This window comes from Pezoporus flaviventris, unplaced genomic scaffold, assembly GCF_033815535.1.
Source record: "Pezoporus flaviventris isolate CSIRO_AGI_PZ_B2104156 unplaced genomic scaffold, CSIRO_AGI_Pfla_v1 ptg000223l, whole genome shotgun sequence".
Lineage (NCBI taxonomy): Eukaryota > Metazoa > Chordata > Aves > Psittaciformes > Psittacidae > Pezoporus > Pezoporus flaviventris.
The window spans coordinates 416,099-439,636 of record NW_026892771.1 but is presented as its reverse complement, the minus strand read 5'-3'; the positions used below and the strand labels follow the sequence as shown (position 1 = coordinate 439,636).

At 47.9% G+C, this 23,538-nt stretch overlaps 1 protein-coding gene and 1 long non-coding RNA gene across 12 annotated transcripts in view; one reads left to right on the top strand and one right to left on the bottom strand.

Annotated features, from left to right (window-relative positions):
* The window catches only part of LOC133262769 (uncharacterized), a 294,205-nt gene that overhangs the window by 30,543 nt on the left and 240,124 nt on the right, over window positions 1–23,538 (bottom strand). The gene's annotated exons all lie outside the window — the stretch shown is intronic.
* Window positions 1–23,538, top strand: part of TANC2 (tetratricopeptide repeat, ankyrin repeat and coiled-coil containing 2) — a 222,719-nt gene that overhangs the window by 190,214 nt on the left and 8,967 nt on the right. For 9 of the 11 annotated variants that reach the window (XM_061442258.1, XM_061442255.1, XM_061442252.1 and 6 more), the window contains 10 exons: window positions 3,393–3,501; window positions 7,426–7,548; window positions 8,552–8,788; window positions 10,338–10,523; window positions 11,410–11,503; window positions 16,658–16,791; window positions 17,183–17,306; window positions 21,906–22,081; window positions 22,378–22,510; window positions 23,050–23,079. In XM_061442258.1, coding sequence (XP_061298242.1) covers window positions 3,393–3,501; window positions 7,426–7,548; window positions 8,552–8,788; window positions 10,338–10,523; window positions 11,410–11,503; window positions 16,658–16,791; window positions 17,183–17,306; window positions 21,906–22,081; window positions 22,378–22,510; window positions 23,050–23,079 — 1,346 coding nt within the window. The remainder of the gene's footprint in view (window positions 1–3,392; window positions 3,502–7,425; window positions 7,549–8,551; window positions 8,789–10,337; window positions 10,524–11,409; window positions 11,504–16,657; window positions 16,792–17,182; window positions 17,307–21,905; window positions 22,082–22,377; window positions 22,511–23,049; window positions 23,080–23,538) is intronic. The other 2 variants (XM_061442257.1, XM_061442251.1) reach the window with 1 other exon arrangement.

Sequence of the window (23,538 nt, the reverse complement as noted above, 5' to 3'; positions counted from 1 at the left end):
GTATTCTCCTTCCTATAGCTGCTGTACGCATGCACCGGATTCATGCTGTGCCAGGACTTGAGAGGAGGAAGACTCATCTTTGGTTTATATATACATGTATGTGCACGTATACACATGTATGTGCACCCCTGGCTGTTACAGGCAGCCTGTGAGAGCAACCAAAGGCTGTCAAAACCGAGCTGGCAGCATGGTTCATTTTTCACAATAAGAAACCTTACATTAAAAATAGAACAATCTCTGCTGCTAAACTCTGCAGCACTGAAGTTCAGAGCAAATCATTTCACTGCGCTCTCTGATGGAGATGCCATTACCATCCTCTATTAAAGAAAGGAGAAAGAAGCAACAGACAAAAAGCCTGGGCTGTTGTAGTCTGGTTTAGCATGCAGTCAACATTGACAGAACAAGTGACTGCAAGTATTCTCACCCAGCCCAAAGCCAAGGTCTGGGAAACATTGCAGAGGGAATGTATTACACGTGAGTACCGTACTTTAGTCTGGAATAGTTCATACATGCCTTATTCATAACAGCCAAAACCATGCATATAATTACATGTAGGTAAATACCCTGCCAGCTGCAGCTGAGAAGCAGTATAAGAGCTCACTGGAACCTGGCCTTGTGTGTCAGATGGGGCCTGCACTTCATCTCCTGCTGCAAAGAAAAGGCACATTAGAAGCTTCTGGATCTTCAGTTCATGCTTAGGATTCATGTAGTGACCGCTTCATTCAGAGCCTGCCCAGATGGTTTCAGAGTTTTCCATCCACAAGCTAACAACAGGCACTATTTCCCCTTCTGCAGAGGTAGGGAGGGGTGACTGCAGGGTCCCATGTGCAGCCACTCTCAGAGCTGGAGCTGAAAGCCATGGTTCCCAATGAGCAGCCCAGGGAATCTCCCCAAGAAGGGCAATGAGCTGGTGGCTCTGAATTAACTTGCACCACCAACCTTCTGGTGGAGGTAGCCCATGGAATCATTGACTCACAGAATCCCAGGCTGGAAGGGACCTCAAAGATCATCAGGTCCGACCTTTCTAGGCAAGGCATGACCTAGACTGGATGTTCCAGCCCCCTGTCCAGTGAATCTTAACAGTGTTCAGTGTTGGGCAGCCCACCACTTCCCTGGGCAGATCATTCCCGTGACTGGTTCTCCTCAGCATTGGCTCTTCTCCAAACCGCAAGCGCAGCACTGTGAATCTGATGAGCTGTGGAGATGCACTGATTGGTCTAGAGCAGTTTTAGGTTTTCATCATCTGGCTGAAGGGAACAGATAACATCAAGCAGTTGCTGCGCTCCTTCACTTGCAGCTCTGTCGAGCTCAAGCTGTTGTGTTTCATAGTCACTTGTTTCCTTCCGACCCATTTCTCCTTTCCGTGGGCATTCCTGGAGGTTCATCAGTGTAATGAGCAAGTGCATTTGTGTCTCTCCTTTCAAAGGCTATGACCTGAAGTTCTCCCACTCCAGCGATGGGGAGCAAAGAGAGGAAGAGTGAAAGAAAGGCAAAGCAACAAGCTGTGGATTACTTAAGGTGCTACAACCACTTCCAAGGCCCTTCTGTTTTCAGAGCTTTTTATGTTCTGTCCCTTCTGTTGGTGCTCCGTGGTTCTCACAGCACAGATGCATGGAAGTCATAGGCACTGCCCTGTGCACAAAGTCATCGAAGCTACATCTTGATGGGCAGAGTCACCATCTGGAGGAGCTTCTCCTTCTCCAGTGATAGGAAGCATGGTGCTATGGGATCCTGCAGTCAGTGCATATAAACATTTCAGACAGCAGTTTATTATTTGCATTGATGGTGTCTCTATACATTGAATGGCATTTTGGAGAGATTCACAATAGAATTACTCACCAGTTTATTACATGTAATGGGATGTGGTGCTCTTTCACCTGGCCTGGGGATCGAGTCCTACCTTGAAAGCAAACTTTGGTTTTTATCCCACTCCTCCAGCGGGTGCATGTCCATGTCCTAACAGTACCACAGGGTCTGGCAGAGCATTGTTGAGCATGGATTCAAATGAATCCATGTATCATCGGTCCAAAAGGAGGTTCATTGGCAGAGCTGGGGGGAGCCCCTGCAAGCACCTGGTCATGGCATTGCAAGTCTTCCCTTTTCTTCTGAGACATGAATCACTCTCCCTGGATGTGGGTACACTGGAATAATTGCCACTGCTGTGAACATTCCTGTGTTCTCTCAGACTCGACGCTTGGCCACCCGATGTACTTCTTTGCTTTATGAACTAGTGATGAGCTCGGAACGTTCCCTTGTCCTTAAAAGCCCTTTTAAAGCCCCGGTTGGTATCATGTTGTTTTCTTTGGCTAGAAGGGGTTTGATTGCTTTTACGAGTAGTCACATTAAGTTCCAGAAATGGAGTGGATTAAAAAGGACTCCTTTGGGAATACCCAGAGTCTTAAAGAAGAATACAGATTTCTTGGCAAAACCAAGCAAACGACAGCACCACAGACCACGGAGGTCCAAGCGTGGAGCTTTGGTGGCCTCCTCCCCTGCTTGCTGCATCTCCTGCTGTTGCATCCACAGGCGCATCCATGGAATTAATAGAATCCCAGGCAGGTTTGGGTTGGAAGCGACCTTAAAGCTCATCTAGTTCCAATCCTCTGTATGCATTTACACATTTATAGCTAGTCCAGGTTGCTCCAAGCCTCATCTTGAGCACTGCCAGGGATGGGGCAGCAGCTCTAACAGAGGTGGTTTGCATTACTTCACATCTTTTCACATGTCTTTTGTGTGTGTGTGTGCAGAGAATCAGCTTCTGGCACCTTTGGGAAGCCTCAGCCATGTTGAACTTTGGGAATTCCAAGCTGGAAGTCTGTGTGTTTAACAAATGTCAGTAGGAATCACCATTAGCAAAGGAAGTTATTGTCTCTTTTATTATGCTTTGCCTTAACCAGGGCTCTGTGTAGCTCAGTTAATTTGCTTTGGTTGTCAGCCTGGCAGCTCATGCCAGAAGCATCTTTAGTATTAGAAAAGCTGGAGAATGTGCTTAGAAGGAGTTGTACAGAGAAGTAAAATTGCTTCACTCTGCGGGACTTGTCGGAGGGTAGAGAATGTGGTTGTCATGTAAAGAATGCGTGTGTTCAAAGTGTGGCTATGTTAAATATGTCATTTTCTAATGACCTCGGGATCGGTGGTGTGCGTTCCGGGCATCATCCTCCAGATCTCCTCTGCAAAATGGCAAAGCACTACATGAAGTTGTACCTCTGCTCTTGCAGTTGGGGGTTTTTGAGGTATCACTGATCACCAGTCATACAGGATGCAGTCAGTTGGTGTTGCAAATTAGCCTAGCTCTGTTTCCTAAAGCTGAAGGCTTAGCACGAGAATGTTACCACAAATTGTTTTGTTGCTGTAACAAGCAAATCCTAATACAGTTTTTCTTCTGATTTCAGGAGTGGCCACACATTACTTGCCTTCTGGTTTTCCCGTCAAGAAGGAAAACTGAATCGACAGCAGACTATTGAACTGGGACATCACATTCTCAAAGCACATATTTTTAAGGTAAGAAAAATGAACATGAAGACTTATGCTAACCTCATCCCCACTGCGTGTAACCTGCCGGCTCTGGCAGTGTTCAGGCTCTTCCTGTTTTCGGGTTGCTGTAAGAAGTGTGATTGCTTCAGGCTGCTGAAACATGTAGAAAGGAGCTTTAGAAAATTGGGATAGAAGAAATCCATGAAATTGACCCATCCTTCAGACTGTGAATTCAACAGATAGCTTCCTTACCTCAGACTGCTCTTGTACCTCGAGAGGTTTCTTCCCATGTAATCTGTAACGTTTAGGTTGTCAAGAGAAAATGTGATTGTTATTACCCGATGGTTGGTCCATTTTACTCTTCATGCAGACATTTAGGACCTGGAGAACTGAAAGGCAAGCTTCAGTGTGAGCAGCAGTGTGACCCATAAACTAAGTACCATTCTTGTGCCAGTTGGCCCATACACCAGAAGGTGGAAATCATAGAATCACAGAATCCCAGACTGGTTTGGGTTGGAATGGACCTTAAAGCTCATCCAGTTCCAACCCCTACCATGAGCAGGGACACCTTCCCCTGGAGCAGCTTGCTCCAAGCCCCTGTGTTCAACCTGGCCTTGAGCACTGCCAGGGATGGGGCAGCCACAGCTCAGAAATGAGGCTGTATTTTAATCTGGTCCATACATGATTTTACAGACTGAAAAACCTTATATCCCTAGAGCAGATAGTTTCTGCCTTGCATCAGTCGTGGTGGGGTTATTTATTGAGCTCCCTATGCCTAATTCACCAGCAGTGTAGTAGCAAAGTTTGGGAAGGCCGTGGTTGGAGCCAAGGGGGAGGAACCCCAGATCAGCACATTACCCCTCAGTGTATAATACTGAAACTTGGAGTTCGTTCTCAAGGCCACATTCAGCAGCGAGTTCCCTCTTCAGCTGCCATTTATGTTCTAAATGTGGTTCCAAATCTTCACACTTCCGTAGCAGAAACACGTACTAGGGTTTCAGGCTCTAAACAAATGCCACGTTCCATTAAGTGGACAAGCTGCCCGTAGATTCCAGATTTAATTGAGCAATATTTACAATAGGAGAAAATGCCAATTAGCATATGAAAAATATCAGCAGAGCCTTCTGTTTCACATCATCACTCGGCACAGTCCTTGGGTGCAGCAGGACTCATGTCTCGGTGACAGATAAGCATAACAGCACGTTGTTTAGGAGTACTATAAAGTTTCCGCAGGGTTTGGATTAGCTGCATTAAAACCACTGTAAAACTCTGTCTTTAGCTTTTCCTTGAAGAGGTTTCTTTTTATTCCTGTTTTGAACAAGTGTTTGCTGAGTAAAACAAAAGCTGTGTTAGGTGCTGAAGGAGCCATCAAGCTCATCACTGTAGCCCACGTTTAAGATCTCAAGAAAGCATTTCCAAGAGCATGGGCACAGATCCCCATTCCTGGTGTTCCTGACTGTATTTGTTTCTGAACAAACATGGTTTATTCCATTCAAGCGTTTCACTCTGCCTGATCTTTTGCTGCAGCCATTACCAGTATGGCCTGGGGTTTCTGCCAAGTAGGGAGCGTGTCGGGTCATCAATTCAGTGTGCTTCTCCTGAAGTTCTCATGTTATAATAGCAGCTTTCTGCAGACACAAAGATCTTGATTTTGAAGGTATTTATGGAGGCCTGATGCCATTGGAATTCCATTTCATGTACCCATCATGAAGGAGAGGATTTGAACAGAGCTAAAGCATTTTGGCCAGCCAGAGAGTACTGAGAGCTGGGTTTAGAGACAGACTGTGATTAGTGCAGAAAACTTGTTTGTCCTTCCCCAGTCCCTATTAGTTCACATCCAGGGATACCTTGTGCAAGGTAATGATGGGACACTTGGAATTCCCAGGGGTAAAAAGGCAGTGATGCTCAGACACAAGGTGATGACCCAACACACGGGTGGTAAGAAGCTTTCACACTCCCCTCTTCCCTTCATGGCTGAGATCTCCTGAGTTTCTGTTTTAGACACAAACATCCTCAAACAGTTTGGGGACCAAAACCCCCAAAAGTACAAATGTTTTAGTCTTTAAAAGCAGTTGCCAGTCTTAACAGGAGCATATGGAAACCCAGCTTGGAAAGCCTGGCATGGAGTGAAGGGGCATGATGAGAAATGTGCAGTAATGATACAAGAAGACCCACACTCCAGGCTGACGTCTGTTTTGCTAGTCAACCAACGGGAAGTCTTTAATTTCATCTTAGTTAGTTAAAATGTCAGTAATCAAGAAGTAGGTGTCCCTCATCCCCCACTGCTGGTATTTCAGTTTGATGTTACGTCCAGCTGGGATCTGCTTTTCCTGAAGGATTCAAAAGGGAACTAAGAAAGCAATATATGATCTGTAAAATGAGAAATAGAATCACAGAATGGTTTGGGTTGGAAGGGTCCTTAAGATCACCCAGTTCCAACACCATGCCATGGGCAGAGACACCAGACCAGGCTGCTCAATTAGCACAGATTTGTTTCGGTATCTGAATGAGAATGGTATTGGGTGTATTTATTCTTGAAAGGCTAAATGTCACCTTTTATGTCTTGCACTGCTATCTGTGGGCATGTATTCTAATCCAGTGGTTAAGATTTTTATAGCTTATATGATTATTCACAGATGGCTATTCTGAGAATACATACTATTTCCCTTGATCTTGATGGTGACTCAAACAGCTTATTTCTGGGTTTGGTACTATTATAGCTATTTTTAAGTTATTTTAACCGTTGATTATCAAATTGGGTTTCCATTTGCCCAATTGTACTGAGTTCACTGAAATTTAATAGTGGCCTCCAGTGTCCTGCATTGTGTCATTTCCAAAGCAGCGTTTAATGGTGGCTAAAATTCCTGAGCTCTTTTTTCTGCCTCTCTCCACAAGCAGATATTTTTCTCTCTTTAGCTGCCTGAATTTTGAAGGGAACAAGCACAGGGAGCTGTTATTTGTAAGAGCTTCTCTGATCTGTTGCTTCTTGCCATGGTAAAACCGTTTCAAGTGACAAGTCTGTTGATGGCTGGTGTGATGCTTCAGAATATCTTTCACACATAGGTATCAGAGGTCTGCAGCTGAGTCCAGCAGTGGGCTTACATGATGATTCCTGCACATCTTCCTTTAGAGGAGACAAAGCCCACCTTCTGCTGCTGGTTTGCCCTTCAACACCCCACACCATCCGTGTCAGTCTGTCATACAAAAGTGAGATGGGATCCTGCTGCTTTGCACAGCTAGAAATGACCACACGGCTTTGCAGGGAAGATAGAAATCAGGGTTTGCATATCAAAACAGGATTAAAAATGTCTGTAGGGTTTCCATGGAAACAGCAGGCTTTAATGGTAAATCAATGACAGAGCAGCAGCACAGAGGATGTACCCACATCACACCATGTACCCACATCATCCAGCCCGTTTGCTGGAGTTGCAAACCCCATTCCTCACCTCTTCCATCCAGCTGTTTGCTCCCATCTGTTGGCTCCAGAGCAATTGCTGCTCCTTCAAGAGGAGGGAGGGAACCCTTCTATACATTACATATAGTGTGATCATGGACGTCAGCCAGCCTGGTGTGAGATAGGGGAATACCATTCTAGGCTGAGCATGAGACTTCCGTAGTTAATCTTACTGGGAGCAGATATGGTCATCTTGTGTAACAGTTTGGGTAATAACTTTGTGAATCAGTTCTGCCAAAATAATGTGTTCTTTACTAAAAGAAAATAGTGAAAGGAAGCCTGCTCTGCTCCTTAGCATGAGACTGAGTGGGTTTGGATTGCTCACAGTTTAATGCTGCTTTTCCTAGAGGGAGGAAATGGCTACCGTACCTTTGCAAGTTATTTCCTATAGCTGTTAGTGTCTTGAAACTCTCCGAAGTCCAGAGACCCAAAAGGATCTACCCTGTGTAACTGAGCGTGGTTGTAAGCTTGGCTCTAAGTCATCTTTTCTCTTTCAGGGGCTGAGTAAAAAAGTGGGGGTATCTTCCTCCATCCTGCAAGGGCTTTGGATCTCCTACAGTACGGAAGGTCTTTCCATGGCTTTGGCATCTCTGAGGAATCTCTACACCCCAAACATAAAGGTACTGGAGGAGGAGGAGGAGGAGGAGAGCTGGCGTGGTTCAGAATTCACACAAGAGCTCCCAGTTCACTGTAGCTGCCTGCCTATGGCAGTGCTCCTATCCAGGCAGTGCTGGGCATTCCCATGAGCTGGAGAGAGCCCATCAGTTCAGTTGGGATTGTGCTGCTGTCTGGGATGAGCCCTCAACTCTTCTACTTTAACCAGGGGTCTCCTTTTGATTGCAGTGAGTGAACAGGGAAGTCGTGCCTGTGCAGAATGGTTCACTTGAGGTTTTCCTCCCCAGAGCTGTGGGATGTGAGAACTGGCTTTGGAATTTGACAGCCCCATAAAGGGCTGTCACAGACACCGACTCGGAGGCGACACCAAACTCAACAGCACGTGCTCCTGTGCTAGCTCAGACACTTCATGCCCATTTGCATTGTGAGGGTGAATGTGTTTGCTTAAGTGACTTCCTCTCTATAGCAGAAGGGATCTCAGACAGTGACACAGGTTTCCTGGAAGGAAGTTCACCCCAGCTCCTTCCCATACATGCAAGGTGAGCCTGGGGTCTGTCCCCATGTCCCTTCCTTGCCACTCTCTCCAGCAGCAGATAGAGCCTGTTCTAGTGCAACCAAGTGCAGAGGGAGCTGTGCAAGCCTGGCAGTGCAGTAGGACAAGCAAGGCCATCCCGAGAGAGGATCCCACGGGAAGGATGGTCCATTGAGTTATTTAGGGTCCATCCTCCTGTGAAAGATGCTGTGTCCCCAGCTGCAGCGTGGCTGTAGTGACTTTGTTCTGCACCCTTCAAGCCACTTAACCAGCCCTCAGGGGAAGGATTAAACTCTTCCTTCTGCCTAAAATGGGACCGTTTATTTGGCAAGTGTTTCTACTCAGCATTTTGAGTCCTTTGCTGTTTGCTTGGAGGTACACCCAAGGCCCTGCTTTACATTCTGTCTTTGCCCTGACAATAAGTCAGCGTCTCTCCATAGAGCCCACCTAACAGGAGCTCTTCTTTCCCTCTGCAGGTCAGTCGGCTGCTGATTCTGGGAGGTGCAAACGTGAATTACCGCACTGAGGTTCTCAACAACGCCCCTATTCTTTGTGTCCAATCTCACCTGGGCTACACTGAGATGGTGGCTTTGCTCTTGGAGTTTGGGGCCAACGTAGACGCTGCTTCGGAAAGCGGCCTCACTCCTCTTGGCTACGCGGCTGCTGCTGGATTCCTGAGCATCGTTGTGCTGCTCTGCAAGAAACGGGCTAAGGTGAAGTGACCACGTTCCTCTAAAAGCTGATTTCAACTGGTCCGTGTTGGTGCAAGGCAGGGCACAAGCTGCAGGCAGGATGCGGGATGCTTGCTATAAAGAATATCCTCCAGGATTCCGCTTTGCTTGAGGTCCTTGGACCGCAGAAGGTTAAAATGCCAACGTTGCTCTTGTGGCACGGGGCGTTCTTGAGATGCCTCCTTGAGACACATTTTCCAAACATCCTCTTAGACTGATCCCAGAAAAACACCCTTTGTTTAGCTTTGTGGTGAGTGTTTGGAGTTTTAATTGTATAGCATGAGTCAAGTTTCAGTATGTTGTTGAAGAAGACAATTGCAGTGATTTTTGAAGTGGAGCCTCCTGGAAGCAATTTGTGGTTGCTCTATATGTTTAGCTGCAGTTCAGAAAGCAAAACATGGGTTTGTATGGTTCTGCTATGAAACTTGGAATGGCTTAAGGGCCACAGTTAAATCTTGCCATGTTGTCTGTCATAATGCAAGGACAGTATGAAGGAAAAAAGGAATTCTGCTTTTGTTGGGGTGTTTTGAGATGGGTGACTCCCTGGCACTCCTTGGCAAGAGGCAGCATTCCATCTCTGAGAAGAGGAAGATTTAGGCTACACAATGAAACGTGAAAGTGCTGCCACTCGTAGCTTTCCTTGGGTATCCCTAATTATATTGAGGAGATAGCCCCAAACCAGCTGGGTTTGGTTTGGAGGCTGAGATGTTTGATTCTTGCATAGAAAACTGCAACACTGACTGCTGCCTGGGTTGACAAATGATAAATGTTAATATATTAGTTATAATATCACTATAAAATCATTAGATTATCTTGATATCGTCATTATTTCTCGTATTTATAATAGGAGTAATGAGAAATAATATGGTGCAGAGCACTGCAAGAGTTTACTGGCAGGAGGGCAGTCCCTGATCTGCCTGTCCTATTTCTCCAAGGTACCAGTATTGAGGTAGGACCAAGAAATCCCAGCTGATGTATTCAGGCATTGAGTGAAAAGCATGCCCTGTCCTGAAAAGCCAACCAGGGAAGTTCCAGTAGGGCTGCCAAGCACCAGCTCTGTTTCCAATTGACTTCTGCCTGCCCTGGGTTCACGTCAGTGCATTCAGCTGCAGGCTGAGGCACTTCTGTGTCTCTGCAAAGCAATGGTATCTGGAAAACAAGCTGGTTTTCCTTGTGTGGATTTGGATGAAGGCGATGAGAGCGGTGTGTGTGATTTCAGTCCCTGGGAAACACGACTTCAGGACACCAAGGGGAAAAATGCTTTTGCAGCCATTGAGTCTGCAGGCAACTGATGAAAGCTAAGGATTTAAGGGTAACTTACCCAGAGCAAACATTTGTGGCTAAGAGGATGCCTAAGCCTGGGGCAGAGTTGTTCGGGGATGGTGGTTTTCTGGTCGTGGAAGGGATGATTGACCAGAAAAATGCACATATTGCACATGTGGCAGTATTTTGAATCCAGGATGGAAACTGAGGAAGTGAAGGCATTTTGCCTGTGATTTGGTTTAACTGTGTTTTGTCATCTCTTTTCAAGGTGGATCATTTGGACAAGAACGGTCAATGCGCTCTGGTTCACGCTGCTCTCAGAGGACACTTGGAGGTGGTGAAGTTCTTGATCCAGTGTGACTGGACCATGGCTGGGCAGCAGCAGGGAGTGTTTAAGAAGAGCCACGCCATCCAGCAGGCCCTGATCGCTGCAGCCAGCATGGGTTACACCGAGGTAAGACCTACCAGCACAGCACTGCCTGTGTGGGGTGGGAAACCAAGGTGTGGCTATGTTTGCTAGCCAGGACATTGACAAAGAGGGTCTTGGAGGTGGATCAATATCTCTGTCCTGCTCTCCCTCCCCTTCCCTTCGCAGGCAGCAGGGTTCACAGATCCTTGGCAATACCTTTGATCCAGGCAAGTGTCCAAGAGAGGAAGCATAACAAGCCTTTAAGTTGTTAGAATAAACCTTTAAGCAGAGCTGGATGCTCTGCAGCATGCTGCATGCAGCATGCAGCTAACGCTGCTCCTCTGGTGCTCTTAGGGGAGTGTGAGACCATGTAGCTTTGGACTGTATGTCAGGGAGGAGGGAGAAGAGCCAGAGAGCTTCCTCCTGTCACGTTGATACAGATTTGGGATGTAGGAAACAATGTATGGAGTTGCTGAGGTTGGAAAAGAGCTTTAAGATCAGAGTCCAAACATTAACTGCCAAGTAAACCACTGCCACCGGTCCCCCAGCAGAGCCCTGGCCCACAGCAGCCCCTTCTCCTTCTCCATCACTTGAGGAGGGTTTTCTCTTTATCCAGATACCTCAGTCTGGCTTCACCTTCTCCCAGAGGCACATCCATTGCATGTGTCAGGGCACTGCAGCAGGACAGACAGAGTTCTAAGGACCTGACACTACACAGGCTCACCATGGGCGGTCATGTCAAGACCCTTGGATGGGTGTGGGGTTTTCCTTTATCAGATTCAGTGACTGATCTCTGGAAGAATACTTGCTTGAGCTCAGGGTGCCAGGCAAAGCCTGTTCCTTTTCCTCTGTATATGCAGAGCAGCTCGTGTTAAGATGTCAGCAGTTTATATATAACACATTTGTGAGCTGACATCTCGCTTGGTTTCAGATTGTCTCCTACCTGCTCGATCTTCCAGAAAAAGATGAAGAGGAGGTGGAGCGAGCTCAGATCAACAGCTTTGACAGCCTGTGGGGAGAGACAGGTGATTTCTGTAGCTGCTTCTTGCATGTCAGTGTTTGTATTTATGGGCTCCCCATCACCTGATGCTTCCTGATCCCTGGCATTGTTTGGATGAAGGGAGAAGGATCAGTTCCTCCGCTTTGTTTTCAGGTGCCAGGGTGCAGCTTGCACTCAGCTGTTAAATTACCATTCATTTTCCTAAAGCTTGGCATTATTTAGCGCTTGGTAATGACACAAATGTTCTTTTGTTCAATACTGTTATGTTTATATGGATGGGTATAAACCAGACACCCTGCTTTCCTAACTTCAAATGAAAGCAGTCATCCACCCCTTCCACTCCCTAGAGACGAGCCTCACCATCATCTGCATTTCTTGAAATACTCAAATATGGAGTTGTTAGATTTAACTCCAGTGACCTCATAAATATTATCCACAGTCTTTTGTACTCACCTCCCTAATCTCCTTGTATCCCTGGTAATGTTCTTGTCAAGTTAATACACCAAGGTAATGGGTACCCTCTCTGGGTGACAGAGCACTGATTTTCATTCTGACGGCTTTGCTCCCTAATGACATGATCCAGGGGTACAGACTGTGGCTGGCTTGGTCTTAGGTCAGGTGTTTCTGGGTAGAAGGGGGCAAGGGGAAGTGGGATTATCTTTTGAGCTGGTTTGTACCCTGTACCTTTCAGAATGCAGCCTTATTGGAGCCTGGTAATCATATGAATCCTAGAATGTTTTGGGTTGGAAAGGACTTAAAAGCTCACCCAGCTCCAACCCCTGCCACGGGCAGGGACACCTTCCACTGGAGCAGCTTGCTCCAAGCCCCTGTGTCCAACCTGGCCTTGAGCACTGCCAGGGATGGGGCAGCCACAGCTTCTCTGGGCACCCTGTGCCAGCGCCTCAGCACCCTCACAGGGAAGAGCTTCTGCCTAAGAGCTCATCTCAGTCTCCCCTCGGGCAGGTTAAAGCCATTCCCCTTGGCCTGTCCCTACAGGCCCTTGTCCAAAGCCCCTCTCCAGCTTCCTTGTCACTCCTTTAGGCACTGGAAGGCCGAATGAATGGAATCTATCAGATAATATTGCCCCTGAGCTTTAAAGGACAAAGATAGAGGTGTGGGTTGTCTGGCGGGTGGCTGAGCTGCTCTGGGCCACTTGCAGGGCATGAAGGAGCCGGGTCCTGCTCCCACAGGACAGAACTGAGTAACAAGGCCATTGTGCCATTATTAGTGGAAATCAGGGCAACACAGACAAATAAGCAATTTAAAAGTACCCCAAGGGTGTCCTGGGAAAAAAAGGAAATGGGATATGGAATTAACCAAATGAAATGGCTGAGCATTGGTAATAGGACAATGGCTTTGCTACCAGTGAGCTGAGAGTTTGGGGTGGTGACCGGATAGCTCATCCACAATGTTCTCTGGTGTTTGGGTCCAGAGAGACTATCTTGTGAATAGGATGGTGACCCAGATGCCTTCAGATTTTGATCAAATGCCCTAAGTTGTCTCCCTGCAAAGTAACCTCATGGGCAGCATCAGACGAACTACAGCTGAACTTGAGTGAAGATAGTCCTGGCTTTCTGGATGAACCTGGAAAGCCTGGTATAAAGCCATAGGTCTTTGCTGAGCTGGTGTCCAACTCTTCTCCCTGACAACATCCAGCTCTTCTCTCTCCTCTTTCCATATGTCCTGGGCAGCTCTGTCGTTCCCAGCCTGCCAATTTCCTTGAGGACTCTTCAGCAGAAGCTTTGTCCATGTCATCGTGTCCCCGTTCCCATACCTTTCCCTGAACAATGCCAGAAGCTGGACACACAGAGACATCTGAGAGTTTCTCTGTCTGAGAGGGGTTTCTGAGTAACTGGGGTATGTGGGAATGTGGATTTGTGCCTCACAAATCACAAGACTCCCCTTCACATTGTTTTCTTATTATTCTTACTAGTTTCCCCAAAGTAAATAGCAACTTCAGATAAATTTGAAGAGAAATGATGGTTTCCACCTCAAAATAACAATCTGCTCTAAAAATCTGAATCATGCCTTGGCTTTTTTGGATACTTATTGCTCCTGAGTCTAATCTTCTGTAGAGCAGGGCTGACTGCCTGGCTTGGTGATGTCAGCCTGATATCATCTGAACGGCAGTGCCAAGTTACATCATAAGTTCAGGAATTGCTGACAGCACACTATATCCCATTCCAGATAGAGTATTTCCCCCTGGGACAAGGCTAATACCAAAACCTAGCACAAAGTATCTGAGTCACTTGTAATAACTCCATCAGAGCTGGAGGTACAAAGAACAACTCCATCAGGCTGCTCTTGTCTTGCTGCCAAGCTGTGAAACAGATCCATGTGCTGTATAGGAGCAATTTAATGATTCCTTCTCCAGATAAAGTTGGTTTTCCTTGAAGAAAACAGACCTGCTCTGCACAACGGCAGGGGCAGAATGTGCTGTTGCAGATCCCTGGTGCTGGAGACTGTGGCTTGTTGCTCGCTGATGGATGGACAGGGGCACGTCCACACCTGAAGTTTCTCTCAAGTTCTGTTTGGGCTGTGTTTTGAGATACACAGCAACTGTTCTCTGCTGTTCGTGCCAAGACTTTGTTATTGCACAGTGAGTTGTTCTCCTGGCACTACATCCTTACAGAAAAGAAAGCTGCAAAATGAACATTCCTGTTTTCCAGCCCAGGATCCCGGTTGCTGCTCCTTGGCTGGCTTTGGTGGACTCGCCTTGTTCATGCTGGGCCACGGGAGCTCTCTGGCAAGCAGTAAAACTTCAGGCAAAGCCATTTCTCCCATTTCTCCCATCACCTTTCCTTGGCTTTTCCGGTCTCTTCAACACACAGGTTTTGGAGCCCAGGGGCTGTTGGATGGCCATTGGTGGTGTCAGAAACAGGCTGATAGGTCTTCTAAGAGACGACTTGAAATCGGCCATGGTCGATAAGGAGTGCCAAAAGGCTTAAATGAGCAGGTCCTTCTAGAATCTTTTCCTGAAGTAGTTTGTTTGAGCTTTGGGCTTGGACAGTTGGACACCAGCCTCTGGGTAGTGCTGGCCATTGGATGCCAGCATGGGATTGAAGTGACAAGCAGTGGAGTTGGGAGTTCGGGGGTGCCAGAGTTGCTTTGGTTAGAAGGCTGGAGGTGCAGGGTACAGGTACAGTTGGAGGGACCACAGGGGTTATCTAGTCCAGCCTTCCGTTCAAAGCCCAGGCATGAATGAGGTCTGAATGTACCTCAGTGATGTGATCTCCCGGGGTCCTGTTGGACTGAACTCCCTCCTTCCACCCCTCATTGTTTCTCCGTGTCTGAGGATATCTGCACATGGCACAAGACGAGCTTGGAGAGCTTCCTCTCAGCAGCAGGCAGCAAAGCCAGGGCATGAGCATGGAACCTTCCTGAAGCCATAAGGGCTGAAGGCTGAGTGGCACAGAAGCTTTCGAACTTCCCTTGAGTTGGAGGTGCAAAGGAAAGGCTGGAGCTACGTACCCTCACTGGTTCCTTTAACCCTGAGGAGCACAGCAGCAAAAAGACATCAGTCCAGGTCAAGTGGATTGTAAGGCAGAGTGGAGAAGGATATGCCCATGGATCAAACCATCCTGGTCCAGTAGTCTTTTCCATTTCCTGGTGAACACCAAACACTTTGGTGATTTACAGTCATTTCATTGTTGCAAACCTAAGTCATTTTGACGTGAGATACCTCAAATTAACCTGCAACATCTCAAGTGCAGGCAGGTTTAGAAATAGAACCCCAGAGCCCTGCATACCAATCGCTTTGCCGTGCACATTAGACACCATCCTCCTTCTATATTTGTAGCTTACGTTTAAAACCCACATGGATCTGATTATAGATTTTGCAGCATGTTCTACTTGTGGCAGTGAGATGACTTTTCCTTTTAACTCTTGCTATCTCTCAACCCCAAGAGAAGCAAACTCGACCATAATGTGGAACAGAACAGAGAATTAGTTAAATCCCCCAACGTGAACAGTGTTGCAGTTGGAAACCCATCAACACCTCGTAATCAGCCATCCCACAGCACTGTACTTCAGAGGAAAAACAAGCTACGTCAGTTCGAAATAGACTCCCACCTTCTGCTCCAACTCCTACGAGAAGCAGCGGAGCATCGAGGCAGAGGAGCTGTGCTCAAGTGCACAGAAAGTTAGGGAGAGGAGGGGAGGAACTGAAAAGTCTAAAATTAATACCAAAAGTGAGTCAAAAGCAGGTCCTGCACTTGGAACTATTTTCAGATGGAATGTGTCTTTTCTAACCCAACCATACTTGGAGTTAACGGTGCATTTTGTCAGGGGAAGAGCTCTAAAGCTCTACCCACCTGTAAGACTGTGAGCATCTGTAATGCTGGAAATGAGAGATGGATTTGGATTTACACAAGGACCCTTGCAGGTGAATTATGCTGCTCTCTGCTTGTTTGGACAGAGAAAAGCCACAAATCTGCCTAACATCCAGTGGCTGGCAGTGATCTGGCAGTGCCTCCAGCTTCATCCCTCCCTGGCTCTCTTGTAGCTGTGGTGGGCTGAATCAAGGGCAGGTTGCAGAAGAGCTGGTCGAGGCAGCGCATACCTGAAGACCTCTTATTTCTCTGGACATTATGCCCCTACTAAAACACACTCAGTCTTGTAACCTATGGCTTTTCCTGTGGGGAAACCTGCAGGAGACACAGGGGGAGGTGGTGAAGGTTTCATGAGAGAAGGCTCTGCATTGTGGTTCCCGTCCAGTTTCACTGTGTCTTAAAGAACATTTTAAAAGCTGATTGTCCCCTTCAGGCTCTTTCCATAACATTATGAGATCTTTTCTCGGAAGATTTAACCTTTGAAGTAAACTAAAATGACAAGAGCTAGAACTGTACTGATCCAACCCATTTATGTACTGATCCAACCTATTCTATGATTCTGTAAGTGTTCAAGGCCAGCTTGGATGGGGCTTGGAGCAAGCTGCTCTAGCAGAAAGTGTCCCTGCCCGTGGCAGGGGAGTTGGAACTGGAGGAGCTTTAAGGTCTCTTCTAACCCAAAGCAGTCTGATACTCCATGATTTTCTTTGTTCGTTTTGCCTGTTGTGAGATACGTTTGGCGTTTCAGACACCATCCCTTCGGCACCCAGCAGAAGGACATACCTCCAGGTAGGAACCCCCCCTGTGGTGAGCATGGCCCTTTCCCTTCATTGCCTCTCTCTGTCCTGCAGCTCTGACGGCAGCAGCCGGGCGAGGGAAGCTGGATGTGTGCCGGCTCCTCCTGGAGCAGGGAGCTGCTGTGGCACAGCCCAACCGCCGCGGGGTCGTTCCGCTCTTCAGCGCTGTCAGACAGGGCCACTGGCAGGTGAGTGGGTTCCTTACGCTATCGGGGTGGTCTAAAACATTGGGTCAGGGCATCCCTTCCGTCTTGCTGAAGTATGGGTGGAGAAGACAAGCCCAAACTGCTCTGGAAACTGATGGGAGTGAGAAAAAGTGATATTGATGCTTCAAACACCCTGAGCACCTTGTGTTTAAGTCCTGTGTTATCTCACCATTTGGGAAGCAAATCGGGTGCTCTTGATTTAAGAGGTCATTTTTCCTGTCTTTATATCTCTGTTGCTTCTCCTATATCCCAACAGTAATGCCAGAGGGCACCATGCCTTGGTGGGGTGAGTTTTCAAGGCAGGAGGTCTGCTCTTGCTTGGCTCCAGCTTGGTCTCCACATAAAACGTGTGTTCTCCCTTCCTGTGTTGCAGATTGTAGATCTCTTGCTCACGCACGGTGCCGATGTGAACATGGCAGATAAGCAGGGCCGGACACCACTGATGATGGCTGCATCTGAGGGACATCTGGGCACAGTGGAGTTTCTGCTTGCACAAGGTTAGAGCAAGTGCTTGGAAAGGCCTTGGGGACTGGCCCTGGCGAGTCCTACCACACTGTGTTCTGCACAGCTGGAGTTTGTAATGTCGGGGTGGTGGATGGGGCAGTGGGAGATGTTCTCAGCACTGAATCCAACTTATTGGAGAGCAAGACTAGAACAGTCTGAGTGTTAATGTGGTGCATTTTGTTGTCTGTGTTTGGTGCTCACAGCCTCAAAGCCACGCAGTTGAGTTAGGAATAAGATAACATTGGTGCCTTGTGCGTTAAGAGTATGCCCTTGAACCATGATTGGAGCTTTCCCCAATCAGTAAGTGATGTGATTAAACAGGGGAAGTTCAGGTTAGATATAAGAAAGTTCTCTGCTGTGAGGGTGCTGAGGCGCTGGCACAGGGTGCCCAGAGAAGCTGTGGCTGCCCCATCCCTGGCAGTGTTCAAGGCCAGGTTGGACACAGGGGCTTGGAGCAAGCTGCTCTAGTGGAAGGGGTCCCTGCCCATGGCAGGGGTTGGAGCTGGATGGTCCTAAGGTCCTTTCCAACCCAAGCCATTTTATGATTCTATGACTGAAATGTCAGCATCACCATGAAACAGGCAGGCAAGACTCAAGGACAGAGCCAGAGCTTGGGATGTGTTTTAACACATCTGGTTTTAGTGCTAGTGTTGTTGCCCATGTCCTTGACACCAACAGCAGCAGGAGGGGAAGACCCTGCCGCATTCAAAGATTCAATGTATTTACTGAAAATGAGATAGAATTCGTTTGAAGATAGTCTGCTCTCCAGCCTTGCACTCACACAGTCATTTTGTTGAGTACTTTCACTGTAATAACTCTCCTTCAGGAGGAGTCACTCAGCCAACAGGAGCATGTTTCAGTTTTACTCATTTCTGCTGTGCATATTTGAGGTGAGTCAGAGCAGCGCACTGCCTCCAGCCTGTGAACATGATTGTTCAGTATTTCTGTAGCTCCATAGAGGTTCTTTTTTCCCCTTTTTTTTGACAAATAACCAATGGGAGGTTTTTGTTTGTTCAGGTAATTTTCCATTAATTTTTGGCTACCTGGTAGTTGTAAGAGCCTTTCTTCACTGTAAAATTGCCAGGCTTCCAAGAACAAGCTTCTCATTCTCTCTCTGTCCTGAGCCCCAGGCCAGTGGGATCCTTGCTGTCCCCTGCATAGGGGTGTCTGTAACCTGCACAGGGATGTGACAAAGATCACTTTGAGGCAGGAGGTTCTTAGGAACTGATTCAGTTAAATGTTTTCTGATGCTCATAATGCTTCCCTAGTGCTTCAGACACTGAGAACCCAAGAATTCAAAAGAAAACCATGTTTTTTACTTTAAAAGGTCCATTCTTCGAAATAGCTTCATAAAGTCCCCTAAATATGCTATAACACATAGTCCTGAAAAGTTAGCACAAGCCTGGGCAGAGTACAGTGATAGATGATGTATTTTAATTAAAAGGCCTTTGACGATCCCATTCAATGTTTCATTAAAATCAAAGCGTGTGAATCATAAGCCATAAGCATTAATTAGTGTGTTGCAAAGCAAATCTAATTTGGCTGTACTTGATTAACACAGGCAGCGTTTGTAAACACTTTTTATTAACAGAGTTGCAATCATCAATCAATTTGAAATCCAGATTTTGAGAGGTACCTGCTGCTCTCACTGAACACCCAGCAGTAGCGCACGTGTGAACAGGGACTTAAACTTCCCTGGCTGCAGCTCTGCTAAAGCTCTGTGTTACACAGTCATGGAATGGTTTGGGTTGGAAGGGACCTCAAAGCTCACCCAGCTCCAACCCCTGCCACAGGCAGGGACCCCTTCCACTAGAGCAGCTTGCTCCAAGCCCCTGTGTCCAACCTGGCCTTGAGCACTGCCAGGGATGGGGCAGCCACAGCTTCTCTGGGCACCCTGTGCCAGCGCCTCAGCACCCTCACAGGGAAGAGCTTCTGCCTAAGAGCTCATCTCAGTCTCCCCTCTGGCAGGTTAAAGCCATTCCCCTTGGCCTGTCCCTACATCCCTTGTCCCAAGCCCCTCTCCAGGTTTCCTGCAGCCCCTTCAGGCACTGGAGCTGCTCTAAGGTCTCCCCTTCAGGAGCCTTCTCTTCCCCAGGCTGCCCCAGCCCAGCTCTCTCAGCCTGGCTCCAGAGCAGAGCTGCTCCAGCCCTTTCACAAAGCTAAATAATTCCCGATGCTCGTTCCATTTGGAGAGAGCTTGATTCTGAATCTCATCTTCCTGCAAGAATCAGTCCCTTGATGTTTTTGCTGCCTTGGCTTATGTGGCACGTGTGAATGCTGCTCCTTGCTGGCTGCCTTGTGCCTCTGACACTTTTGCATTTAGCCATTTCATTTTCTTAGGGAAGCAGCTCAGCCCTTCTCAGAAGCAAGCTTTACCCAGACAAGTGTTTCCCACTGCAGCAGGGATCAGTCCCATGAGGTCACCTTAAGCCTCTTGCCCTCAAAACCATCCATTTGTTTCCTGTCTGACTGCCTTAATGCTAAATAAGTCAGAGATCCCTGAAGGAGCAGAAGATGCCTTCAGGGTCAAGCAGAGGTTCTGCTGGGAGCCACGGCAGCATCTGAAGCTCATGCCCGGGCTGCCTTGGAGGAGTGTTTTGGCATTTCTCTTTGTCCGCTCACTTAGACCATCAGCTTGTATTGCTGCAGTGGTACCCTCGAGTCTGTGCATGTCACAGTGTGTAATGGTGCATCTCTTCCACTGGACTGGGAGAAGAGTGGGAAGGTCGAGTGACGATGTGGCTTTGAAGCCTGCCCTCTTACTGCAGGAGCTGGCTTACCTGCTCCAGGAGAGTCAGAGGGAAAACACAGGAGAAGACTTTGACAGTTTGATGGCAGGAAAATAGCTGGCACAAATAAGGAATGAAATGAGACTTCATCCTGCTTTGCTGAGCAAAAGTTGGCCTTGGGGGGGTGAGGAGCTTTCACAGAGCTTCAGAAGGGTTCCTGGGTGCAGTGTGGGCAATGTGGGAGAAGGCTGGCAAGAATTCAGGTGTTTATGTTACAGAGTCATTGAATGGTTTGAATCCAGCTCCAGCCCCTGCCACGGGCAGGGACCCCTTCCACTGGAGCAGCTTGCTCCAAGCCCCTGTGTCCAACCTGGCCTTGAACACTGCCAGGGATGGGGCAGCCACAGCTTCTCTGGGCACCCTGTGCCAGTGCCTCAGCACTTTCATAGTGTCATATTGTCATCCCGTAGCCTGTACCCTGGGGCCAGTGCCCCTCTGTGTCACACTGCATTGTCCCAGTGTCATTTCCCACCTCCACTGGGAGGCATACAGTGAGCAGGATGCTGCAATGGTGCTGGGAGCTCTGGATGGAGGTTTCAGAGCATCTCCCAAGCAACTGCTCCTGTGTCGTGCTCCTCCACAACACAGAGCTGTGCAGGAGGGAGAACCTGTCAGCTTGCTGTCAGCAGGGCGATGGGTGCAAACCGGGGGCTATGGCAGCTCCCATGAACAGGAAGGTTCAGGCAATTCACATCACTCCCCCACTTGCTGAGCTTTCTGGAGCCAGGGAAGGTCTCATGCTGGGTGGTTTAGACTTTATCTACAGGATTAAAACACTGCAGCAGCAATTCAGCCCAGCCCCCTGGCAGGAGCATCCTGCAGTTATTCGCAGTCCCTCGGAGGAGCACAGCTTGTATGGATCTCTTCTGCCTGCTTGAGAGCCAGAGCCCTGCCTGTGCCATAGCAACGGGAGCTGTCTTCATGCCACGAAGAGGAGTGTTCACTTCATGCTGCTGTTCAGATCTCAGATGCGTTTCCATATGCTGTATGAAGCAACACTGACCCGTTGGTATGGCAGCGCCCAGTTCTTCATCCAAGAAAATGTCAAGTCCCACTCTCCTTGGCTTGCAGTTGGCAGCAGTTTATCCCACAGCGTTGTATTTATATTGGGTAAAGTTCAGGGAGAAATGCTGCTGGAAATTGTGTCAATTTGGGTAAAGGGGAGGGGAGCGAAAAGGGGAAAATACGTGCTTTTTATAAGAGAACTGAGCTGGATTGACTTGGTTCCCCTTGGTACACCATGACCTGCTGAAACAGCAAAATGGCCTTCATCTCTGATGAAGCCTTCAGCGCGAGCTGGAATGGGGTTTGATAAGAAATAACCAGTGAAAAAGAAAGATTGATGTCTCAGCTGAGGGATGTCAAACCCTCCCTGCTGTTCAGGAGATGTTTGCCAGCAAAGCCGACAGAGCTAGGTGTGAAAAAGTTTGCAGTTGGGTGTGAATAAACTCATTTTCCACAGCTTCTCTCAGTGCATTTGCAGTTGCTGTGGAGGGGAGATCTGCAATAAAGTGATTAATAATGATGTACAGCACTCTCTAAGAATAAGCTGTCATCACTAAGTGGATGGTTTGTTGTATTGTGGTGCTCAACAACAGAGAGCTCAAGTGAACTAATGCTTGTTCTTCCATAGAATCCCAGGCTGGTTTGGGTTGGAAAGGACTTTAAAGCTCATCCAGCTCCAGCTGCTTGCCACGGGCAGGGACACCTTCCACTGGAGCAGCTTGCTCCAAGCCCCTGTGTCCAACCTGGCCTTGAACACTGCCAGGGATGGGGCAGCCACAGCTTCTCTTCTTCTTCCAGGTGCTTCTATTTCTCTGATGGACAAGGAGGGTTTGACAGCCCTCAGCTGGGCTTGTCTGAAAGGACATCTCTCCGTGGTGCGGTCCCTGGTGGAGAATGGCGCTGCCACTGACCATGCGGATAAGAACGGACGCACTCCCCTGGACCTGGCAGCGTTCTACGGTGATGCAGAGGTGGTAAGTAACATGTGCAGAGGGCAACAGGCAGTTGGGGTAGAAGCCCTAAAGTGGTACAGTTTAACTCAATGTAGCAATAAGTGTGTAGAGTCATGGCTCTCCATAGAATCATACTGGTTTGGGTTGGAAGGGACCTTAAAGCACATCCAGTTTCCAACCCCTGCCACGTGCAGGGACACCTTCCACTAGAGCAGCTTGCTCCAAGCCCCATCCAACCATGGCTGATAATACCCTCGGGCCCTCCAGGGGTGGTTTCAGCCCAAGCAGTGAACTGACCATAGGACTTCTTGTTGCAGGTTCAGTTTCTGGTGGACCATGGGGCCATGATTGAGCACGTTGACTACAGCGGGATGCGCCCCCTCGACAGGGCAGTGGGGTGCCGCAACACCTCGGTCGTCGTCACTCTCCTGAAGAAAGGAGCAAAGATAGGTAGGGACAAGGGGACAATCTGGTGGCTCCCAGCAGTGGGGCTGGCTTCCTAGAACATACAGCACCGAGGCAGCTTCAGCCCAACTGCTGCTTTGGACTCGGAAAGCAGCTGGCAAGTGGTGGCTGCCTTGTTCTCTTGGTTAAAACGGGGGATATATATATATATGTATTATGCTGTCGTATTACCTAGCAAAGTTAATCAATAAACCACTGTTTCTTTGGCAAGGTCCTTCCTCTGGTAATGCTTTTTCTATCTTTACTAGTCTGAGTCAGCAAACGTACTCTGTCCATGCATTGCTGTGAGCTGCTGCGGTCACTCGCTCTGTGTATGCTTCCAGATTCAGTGGTACCTGCACTGCGCCACACAGCCGCTCACGTTACGTTTTCCTGTGAAAGGGGATGTTGCTGGTGCATTGGCTTCTTTGCTGCCTGCCTCTCACAGCTGCTTTTTGTTTCCTTTCTTTTTCTTTTTTTTCACCTTCATACATTTTTTTTCTCCCCTCTCTCCTACAACTTTTTGTTTTCTCCTTTCTTTGAAGGTTGTCAGACGTTACCGAGTCGCCCACGAGGTATATCTCATTGCTGTCAGCATCAGCTTCGATCTGATAGCTTTGTCAGCCTTGCTTTCTCCTGTTTGATTTAGCCTGCATGCATCCCCAACACCTCTAATCTTTTAATTTACTTCACCTTCAAATAATTTTTTTAATGACTGTTGCAGAGAATAACTTGAACTCAAAAACTAACTTCCTTCCCCAAAAACGTACTGAATCTACTTATAGAATATCATTGACTTATTCTTCACCCACACTAATGAGTTATCGCCAGATTTTTGTCACCCTTTCCCTCCCAGTATTAGTCCTTGAGATAACAACTGGCTCTGCACAGGCAGAGCCAGCGTGGCCCCAGCCCAAGCAACAGCTCCGGCACCGGCAGCACTTAGACATGACCTTCCCTGTGTCGTATTTCCCACCTTAATGGGTTTTCTACTCTAGTTATTTCCCATCTTGTGAAGCTGGAAATCACAGCCC